Here is a 9,237-nt window from a genome sequence, read left to right as displayed (position 1 = left end):
TTGCAGTCCACTGACCTTGTATATACCTCCTGCTTATTAATATTACATAGGGATGATTTGACACAATCATCCCTTTTAAAGTTTATTTGACAGAATTCTAAATGGTGTTTCATGAACAGTAGACTCAGGGGTCTCCAGAGTGCAAAGTGACAGTAATAAGCCATGTATAGTGTTGTCCTCAAACATTACTATACCTACCAGGTGTACGCTTGCATGAAGAATTAGGATTGGAAAAAGAGCACAACAACTTTTGTTAATGTTTAATCTAATTTTAAAAATTTTGTTTCTTGAGGTATGTGAACGTAAACAGCCAAGATTAACATTGGTTAACCAGAGTCCTTTCTGTATTGCAGATGATGCAAGAGATTCTGGATACTCGACAGATCAGTGGAGTGAACATGGAGCCTGGTGAATGTGTGGTGCTGCCCTGCAATTATTTGGTCAGCTTTGAATAAATGAGAAGTAGAGATTCTGGAAAAGTTATTTATTAAAAAAAGTTAAATATTAAACACACTAAGAAAAACATACTATAAAAATAAATAACAAAACTCCTTATAAAAAGCACACAACACTTCAAAACAAACATGCAAAAACGTATAAAAATTCAAACAAATCAAAACAAACACGCAAAACCTTAAAAAACTGTACAATATCCAAAATGATCAAACCAAAATAATTTACAAATCAAACTTTAAAAAAAAAAAAAAAAAAACTTGTCAAGGCGTGCTTGGCCGAGAGTTAACCACCTCCTCCTCGTGCATGACCAGCTCCCACTCCGGCGCACACAGCTCCCAGTCCGAGGCGGCCAGCACCTCCTCCATTGCTCCAGGGACTTTGTGCACAACTGAAAGACAGAGAAACAGACATCAAATTTAGCCTTTGGTCGCTCGAGAGTTCGCAGCGTTTTTGTTGTTAAACTCGTGACCTACCATGCAGGTCCACGTGGAGCTCTTCATCTGTGAGGTCATAAAAAAGCACGGAGGGCGTGGCCACCACCTCCTCCTCATGGCCGACCAGCTCCCAGTCCGGGGTAGCCAGCTCCCAGTCCGGGGCGACCAGATCCTCCTCTGGGGCTGTGGGGAGTTCGTACACGACTGAAAGACAGAGAAACAGACATCAAATTTATCCTTTGGTCGCTCAAGAGTTCGCAGCGTTTTCGTTGTTAAACTCGTGACCTACCATGCAGGGCCTCGTGGAGCGCTTCGGCCAAAATGTCTGTAGGAGGGTAAGCTACCAGCTGCTCCTCTGGGGCTGTGGGGACTTCGTGCACGACTGAAAGACAGAGAAACAGACATCAAATGTATCCTTTGGTCGCTCAAGAGTTCGCAGCGTTTTTGTTGTTAAACTCGTGACCTACCATTAGAGATGCGCGGATGGGCTATTATTTCATCCGCAACCGCATCACAAAACTCATCATCCGTCCGCCATCCATCCGCACCAACGTTTCTGACCAGTTTTCAAAACCGCACCCGCCCGCCATCCGCTGACTGGGCGATGCAAGACGCTGCTGATGACAGCCGCGAGACTAGAAAGCTCTAGAATATCAGCAGTGAACTCAGTCTCCGATCGGCGCACACGGGACAAAAATAAATAAGTAATGCCTAAATTAAACGCACAAATTACATAGTCTGCACTGGTGTCATCCTGATTTACCAATTTGTAAAACTTATTCCAGGCAAACCTTTTCTGACCTTCTATTTCCTTTGTTTTTAATTCTCATTTTTTGAGGCGTTGATAAGAGCTATGTCAAAATGCGTCCTCATTTCTCTGCGCTGTTAATGATAGAACGAATGGATTCTGAGGCTATCCCAAACAATTAAAACCTTTATTAAATAAAAGTGTATTAGAAAACTTTTTCTTGTCACTGTTTTAGTATTATAAGTTATGTTTTGTGTTAATATTATTATGTTTATGTTGCATATATTTGCAACATAAGGTTGATTATTTGATATACTGTTGAATAGTTTAATCTACATCAATGTGTCATATATTCTAAAATAAAGTAATATTTTTTATTACATATTTTTTTTTATTAAGTCAGAAATGTCTCCGCTGTTTTCTGCTGACAGGCGCGGTGGGGGCTACTGGGGGCGCGTGCAACAGGTGACGCAAATTATGGGTCCTCAGAAGGCTAGACCGTCTCATTTCAGTTCTCTTTGAGAACTTCTGAGGCTGCCACCCTGAAAGACAGAGTGCTCACCTTTTAAGGTTGCATGCTTAGAAGGACACAGCTAACAAGCAGTCGATCCGCCACCCGCCCGAATCTAATTAAAATATTATTTTTCGTCACGTCATCCGCCCGATCCGCGGTTTATCCGCGGAGTCCGCGGCTGTAACCGCCAACCGCGCATCTCTACCTACCATGCATGGCCTCGTGGAGCGCTTCGGCCAAAATGTCTGTAGGAGGGTAAGCTACCAGCTGCTCCTCTGGGGCTGTGGGGACTTCGTGCACTACTGAAAGACAGAAGTACATAGTGTCCATTCACAAGTTTCGCAAACTCTGAAATCATTGCGTTGACTCGAGCGACCAAACGCTACCCTGCAGAGACCTGACGTCCTCTTGGACAGGGGGCTCGACAGATTGCATAAGCTTCCGGATTTCATAAAGAAGCTTACCCTCCTCCCTTGGAACTTGGTCTGCGGGCTGGTCTGCGGGCTGGTCTGGGGGCTGGTCTGCGGGCTGGTCTGCGGGCTGGTCTGGGGGCTGGTCTGCGGGCTGGTCTGCGGGCTGGTCTGCGGGCTGGTCTGCGGGCTGGTCTGCGGGCTGGTCTGCGGACTGGTCTGCGGGCTGGTCTGCGGGCTGGTCTGCCGGCTCCAGGCCCGTCGCACCCCACTGTGTCGCCAGAGGCACGGTGGGGTTTGTGGCTGACAGGGCCTGAAGCCTAGCTCTTGTAGCCTGCTGCCTCAGGCCCTTGAGCATCTGGACCCTGTGCTTTTCCTGAAACAATTGTTGAAATTTGTTATGACCTAATGACGCTTTTACTCATAACATCTCACAAAAGCCTATCGGTCAGGTCACTTACCTTTAGGTCTTTGTGCACCACCCTCAGGTGCACCTCTACATGGCGCACATGTTTTTTGCACACAGGGCAAGGCATGTTGTCAATGCGGACCTTGCCCCGTATCATATTTATTATTAGCTTACGCTCAATAATGTTAACTATTTTGTGCTTGTACTTAAGGTGCTGGCTGATGTGCTTAAGTTTAATCAAGCAAAAAACACATGTAACCTCCATCTGAAAAATGTCAAAACATTTACAATAATGATAAGTTTTAAAGCAGTCACAGAATGAAATCCAAACAAATAAGCAATATAACTGACTTGTTATTAGCATGTAAACTTTAAATAATTATAATAAAAAGTTTTAAATTACAAAACTCACAGCTCTCTTTAATTCACAATAGAAAACAGGCAGAATTCAATCATTTTTGGTCCTTTAGATAAAGTTAAAGGTCTCAGGCGTTTATTGTAATTTTTGTTGTTGCAAACAGCGATGTAAACAAGCATAGCTGCCTAATTTAAGTCGTTTCTACATTGACTTTGAACAGAAATGATGATTCAAAGTTTTAAAGCAGTCACAGAATGAAATCCAAACGAAAAAGCACTATAACTGACTTGTTATTACATTGCTTTTAAACTTTAAATCATCATTTCTTTTCAACATCAATGTAATAACAAGTCAGTTATAGTGCTTTTTCGTTTGGATTTCATTCTGTGACTGCTTTAAAACTTTAAATCATCATTTCTTTTCAACATCAGTCACAGAATGAAATCCAAACGAATAAGCACTATAACTGACTTTTTATTAGGATGCAAACTTTAAATAATTATAATAAAAACTTTTAAATTACTGAACTGACAGCTCTGTTAAAATCATAACAGAAAACAGGCGAAATTCAATCGTTTTTTGTCCTTAGATAAAGTTAAAGGTCTCAGGGGTTAATTGTAATGTATGTGTTTGCAAACAGCGATGTAAACAAGCATTGCTGCTAACTAAGTCGTTTCTGCATTGACACTGACAATAAATTAAAAGTTTTAAATCATTCACAGAATGAAATCCAAACCAGTAAGCAGTATAATTGACGGATTGTAATCATTTTTGGGTCTCAGGGGTTAATTATAATGTTTGTTGTTGCAAACCAGCGGAGTTAACAAGCATAGCCGCTAACTGTTGTGTAATTTAAGTCGTTTCTGCATTGACACTGACAAGAAAGATGATTAATAGTTTTAAAAGAGTAAACTGACGTTTCTGTCAGCATTGCAATAAACAGAGACTGCAACCCATTGAGGTAAATAATCATAAATGTAAACAACACCTTACCACTTAATTTCAATCGATCGATGCTCTTGACAGGATGCCAAGTTATAATAAAAGTTTTTATAAAAGGTTAAGTAAATCGCGATATATATTCATTTTAAAATCGCGATATAATTAACAAATAGCGAAAAAAACTTAATTTCTCTAATAGTGTTTTCGAGGCAGTCAAACCAATAATAATAATAATAATAATAATAAAAGTATTTATAAAAGTTTAAGTAAAATGATAAATGTAATTTTAATTAAATCGCAATATAATTAACAAATGACTGAAAAAAAACGTAATTTCCAAAATAATATTTTCGAGGATATCAAACCAATAATGATAAATTACAAATGTCACTGCATCCAAAAACAGACTACATGGCACATTAAGTCCCTGAGCATTTTACTGCATTGAAAACAACAGTCGACATGGCGCGTTACGTCCCGGCACATTTTGCTGCATTTAAAATACAGCGACATGACACGTTACGTACCGGAACATTTTACTGCATTGAAAACAACAGTCGACATGACACGTTACGTACCGGAACATTTTGCTGCATTGAAAACAACAGTCGATATGTCACATCACGTCCCGTAATGTTTTACTGCATTTAAAATACAGCAACATGACACGTTACGTCCCGGCACATTTTGCTGCATTTAAAATACAGCGACATGACACGTTACGTACCGGAACATTTTACTGCATTGAAAACAACAGTCGACATGACACGTTACGTACCGGAACATTTTGCTGCATTGAAAACAACAGTCGATATGTCACATCACGTCCCGGAATGTTTTACTGCATTTAAAATACAGCAACATGACACGTTACGTACCGGAACATTTTGCGGCATTTAAAATACAGCGATATGGCGCGTTACGTCCCGGCACATATTACTGCATTGAAAACACTGCCGACATGGCGGGTCACGTCCCGGAACATTTTGCGGCATTGAAAACAACAGTCGACATGACACGTTACGTACCGGAACATTTTGCTGCATTGAAAACAACAGTCGACATGTCACGTCACGTCCCGGAATGTTTCACTGCATTTAAAATACAGCGACATGACACGTTACGTACCGGAACATTTTGCGGCATTTAAAATACAGCGATATGGCGCGTTACGTCCCGGCACATTTTACTGCATTGAAAACACTGTCAACATGGCGCATCACGTAGGTTACATCGAACGGCATGTTACACCTTGCCGAAATGGCTCGTCACGTCCCGGGACATCAAAAGGCATGTTACAACTTGCCGAAACGGCTCGTCACGTCCCGGGACATCAAATGGCATGTTACACCTTGCCGAAACGGCTCGTCACGTCCCGGGACATTAAATGGCATGTTACACCTTGCAGAAACGGCCCGTCACGTCTCGGGACATCAAATGGCATGTTACACCGTGCCGAAATGGCTCGTCACGTCCCGGGACATTAAATTGCATGTTACACTTTGCCGACATGGCGCATCACGTACCGGAAAATTTTGCGGCATTAAATGTTTTAGCCAACATGGTGCGTTACGTACTGAAAGTTTTACATTGCCGACATGGCGCGTTACGTCAAGGAGCATGTTATAACATTAAACACACTGCTTAAATGTGAGAAACTGAAACTGGTCAGGTTGCAAGTTATTAAAGCCTGGACTGCCATCACTTTGTGCTTCAGTGTCATTTTTCTGGAGTTTTGTTGATCACAAGGAAGTAAGTCAAAATTGATACAGTTTTACATTTGCAATGAGCACTTATATTTCAGACTAAATTTTGTTAGAACAAGCTGCTTATTTAATTGTAATACTTAAAAACAACCAAATGTAGTACTATGTATGTATGTATTACAGGTAATAGATGCATTAGCTAACATGAACAAACCATAAACAATGTAGTATTTTAACTTGTTAACATTTATGTGTTTGGCAGACGGAACGATGGTTCAGTTTTGCCCGATCTGTGGTAGATCATATGCACAGCTGAGTCAGCATCTACGTGTTTACCACAAAGTGGTCAACGTGAAGGAGAGAAAGCTTCTACTGGCCCTGGAATCAGGCAGGGTGAAGTACAGAGAGGGCAAGTGCTCCGTGCCTGGATGCGACAAGGTCCCCACCCGGCTGGACCGGCACATCCAGACACACTCGGAACTTTCTAAGAGGGCGAGGAAGGATGCGATCAAGAGGTGCAAAAAAGATGTTATTTTGAAACAGCTGTCCGAGCTCCGAGCCTCCGACCCTGCAGTCCCCATGGCCTCGAGGCTCGACCTCGTTGAGCTTGAGGACGAGCCGGTTCCTCTGGATCCGGAGGAAGAGGAAGAGGAGGCGCAGTGCCCAAAACAACTCTGCCGGCGTGCCAGGGAGGAGGTGGCTAACCTAAACCAGCAGGTCGACACTCTTACAACAGCCTTGCGCGACGTAACTCGCAGGTACAGGTCGTTGAAACGAAAGTTTAGGCCCTCCTCCTCTGCCCAGCTGACCAGCGTAACCAAGAAGTTGCTGTCCGCCCTGGATGAGCCACAGGAAGGGCAAGACACGCCGCAGGATACCCCTCAGCAGACCCCTCAGGAGACCACTCTTAGATATCCCTCCCCCGAGCCGAGCACCTCTCAGGAGGCATCGGAGCACTTGCCCCAGTACCCCGAGCACGTGGTGGCCCTGAGTGAGTACCACCCTTTGTGCTCTTTGTCACTCTAATGCCCTTTTGCGTCCTTGACTGACTTGTGCCTTGTTTTCTCTCTCTCTTCTTTACCGCAGACGAGCTGCTAGAGGAGTACAAGAGACACCAAGAGGGGTCCGACCCGTCCGCGAAGCTCCTTAACAATGTCGCCTCGAAGATCTACAGGATCAAAAACTTCATTGGCTACATGGCGGATGGGAAGACCAACCTCTCCAGCTTCCTCTTCCTGGAGGACACGCAGCGAGTAAGGTCCTGGGTGAACTTTCTGAGGCGGGCCAAGATTACCGAGACCACCATCCAACACTATGTCAAAAATGCGGCACAGTTCGTAGACTACTTGAGCCAAACACCTCCGCAGACCAGCCGCCTTTCTAAGAAGGCCATGGTATCCATACAAAGGGAGATACGCACTGCAATAAAGTCTATGAGGAGGAAAGTGGTGGTCCACCAGGTCGCCGTGAAAACGGCCAAAGAAGGGCGCCTGATCCCCAAGGCGGAGCTCCTCAAGTGCCGTTCCAAGGCGAGGGCGGCGATTCCGGAAATCTTGGGTGAGTATTCATCAGCACTCTCCGCTGAAGAAACCTTAGCCATCGCATTTCCCCGCTGCACTGCATGACACTCTGTCTTTGTTGCTCTCTCTCCACAGCCCGCCTCAGAGAAACAATAAGCTCCAAAGACCAGTGGAGCTTTTACGGGCACATGACTGCATACCTGGCATCCATCTTCGGCCACCGAGGCGGTGTTTACCAGAATATGACGATAGAGGAGGTGGAGGGTGCCCGCAAAAGCTCCACAGGGGACTCCTACCTGATTAACGTAAGACCCCTTTCTTTCTCTCTCCCTCTCGCGAGTCACTTTGACCTGTCTCTTACCTGTTCTCTCATCTCTCTCCCCTGCAGATAGCAACGCACAAGACCAACCAGCAGTTTGGGGCGGCACAGATGTCCTTGACGGGGGAGGAGTACGGCTGGATGACGGATTTCCTCAGCATGAGGTCGTTGCTGACGGGCGGCGAGGAGGCGAAGTATTTCTTTTTCACCTCCAAGCCGAACTTTTGCCGGAACCTCAATGCGTATTTTCAAGAGGCCTGGAGCAGCATGGGGTTGACCGGAACTCCAACCTTTACTGACATCCGCACCTCCATCTCAACCCATGTGAGTGTTCCACCTAGACCTTGTTTTTATTGACAGCCCGGCCTGTTCTAAACCTCGTTTTTTTTCTATTTCTCTCTCTCTATCTCTCTCCCCACGCAGGCAAAAAACACCCACACGGCAGATGACCGCCACAAAGTGGCACAGTTCATGTGCCACGACACCGTTACAGCTGACCGCTTTTATGCACTCAACCTGGATGTCAGCCAGGCCACAGATCACCGGCGGCTCTTTGACATGCTGCTCCAGGGACCTGAATCCTCCCCCGTCAAGAAGACCCCCACCAAGAAGAGGAAGGCGAGTAAGGGCTCTCCTGTGAAGTCAAAAAGCAAAAAGCGCAAGGTTGACACGGTAATATCTCTCTCCACAAGATCCCTGTGTGATGTTTTTGCACACTCAAGACCAACAGCTCATCCGTTTCTTCACTTGCTCTTTCTAGGAGGGCAGCAATGAGGAGGCCCCAGACGAGGAACCGACAGAGTACCCGCAACCAGGCACCTCAGCAGAGTCCAAGCCGAGGACCTCCTCGTCAAAGCTTTCCCGGAGGGCGGTCATACAGCTTTCTCCCTTAAACTTGAGCCCCTTTAGGGGTTCCCCAAAGTTGCAGAAAGCGGCCTCGCTTGTTTCAAAAGCCAAAAGAACCCTCCTTAAAACCACAAAGAGCCACCAACAGTAGTGCATATTGGTAATTTCTTATGTAAATAGTTGTTGTGTTGTAGTGTTGTTTTGTGTGAACCTTGTTTGAGTGTTCCTGTTGAAATTAATGTTCTTTTCTTGTCAAGTTCAATTGTAGTTAAATTATATTCTAAGCTGTTTTGATGCTTGTGTGTGTGTTTGTGTGAATAAACCAAGTTTTTGTTCCAAGTTTGGGCTTCTTCTTTAAATTTCATCTTTTCTTACATACGTGTAAATAAACGTATGTTTTCTTGCATAGGCATCATAAGCTCTCTTTATGGGGATAAACAGGTTATTGCTTAATTGTAAATTGATTTTTAAATTTAAAATATTCCTTGCCGAAATGGCTTGTCACGTCCCGGGACATTAAATGGCATGTTACACTGTGCCGAAATGGCTTGTCACGTCCCGGGACATTACATGTC

The 9,237-nt window shown here is 44.4% G+C and overlaps 2 protein-coding genes across 2 annotated transcripts; one reads left to right on the top strand and one right to left on the bottom strand.

Moving 5' to 3' along the window:
* Positions 1-370: 370 nt before the first annotated feature.
* On the bottom strand, positions 371-3,688 carry LOC135765208 (uncharacterized). Its single transcript, XM_065275793.2, has 5 exons — positions 2,617-3,688; positions 2,362-2,454; positions 1,180-1,272; positions 930-1,094; positions 371-844 (listed from the first exon to the last, which is right to left on the bottom strand). Exons 1-5 carry the CDS (start codon positions 2,918-2,920, stop codon positions 717-719), a joined length of 783 nt encoding a protein of 260 aa, XP_065131865.1. The 5' UTR covers positions 2,921-3,688; the 3' UTR covers positions 371-716.
* A 2,559-nt stretch (positions 3,689-6,247) lies between these two features.
* LOC135765209 (uncharacterized) lies at positions 6,248-9,001 on the top strand. Its single transcript, XM_065275794.1, has 6 exons — positions 6,248-6,968; positions 7,064-7,534; positions 7,633-7,802; positions 7,886-8,140; positions 8,240-8,488; positions 8,577-9,001. The coding sequence occupies exons 1-6, from the start codon at positions 6,248-6,250 to the stop codon at positions 8,811-8,813; spliced, it is 2,103 nt and encodes a 700-aa protein (XP_065131866.1). The 3' UTR covers positions 8,814-9,001.
* Positions 9,002-9,237: the final 236 nt, after the last annotated feature.

Source organism: Paramisgurnus dabryanus, chromosome 14 (genome assembly GCF_030506205.2).
Source record: "Paramisgurnus dabryanus chromosome 14, PD_genome_1.1, whole genome shotgun sequence".
Taxonomy (NCBI): Eukaryota; Metazoa; Chordata; class Actinopteri; order Cypriniformes; family Cobitidae; genus Paramisgurnus; species Paramisgurnus dabryanus.
Note: the sequence above shows the minus strand (reverse complement) of the source record. Positions and strands in the feature narration are given on the sequence as shown.

Excerpts from the sequence above, each read along its gene's own strand:
- LOC135765208 (XM_065275793.2), bottom strand. The coding sequence starts at position 2,920 with ATGCTCAAGGGCCTGAGGCAGCAGGCTACAAGAGCTAGGCTTCAGGCC. Across the intron at positions 1,095-1,179 it reads GCTCCACGAGGCCCTGCATG|TCGTGTACGAACTCCCCACA; the intron begins GTAGGTCACGAG and ends TCTGTCTTTCAG. Across the intron at positions 845-929 it reads GCTCCACGTGGACCTGCATG|TTGTGCACAAAGTCCCTGGA; the intron begins GTAGGTCACGAG and ends TCTGTCTTTCAG.
- LOC135765209 (XM_065275794.1), top strand. The coding sequence starts at position 6,248 with ATGGTTCAGTTTTGCCCGATCTGTGGTAGATCATATGCACAGCTGAGT. Across the intron at positions 7,803-7,885 it reads GGGACTCCTACCTGATTAAC|ATAGCAACGCACAAGACCAA; the intron begins GTAAGACCCCTT and ends TCTCCCCTGCAG. Across the intron at positions 8,489-8,576 it reads AAAAGCGCAAGGTTGACACG|GAGGGCAGCAATGAGGAGGC; the intron begins GTAATATCTCTC and ends TGCTCTTTCTAG.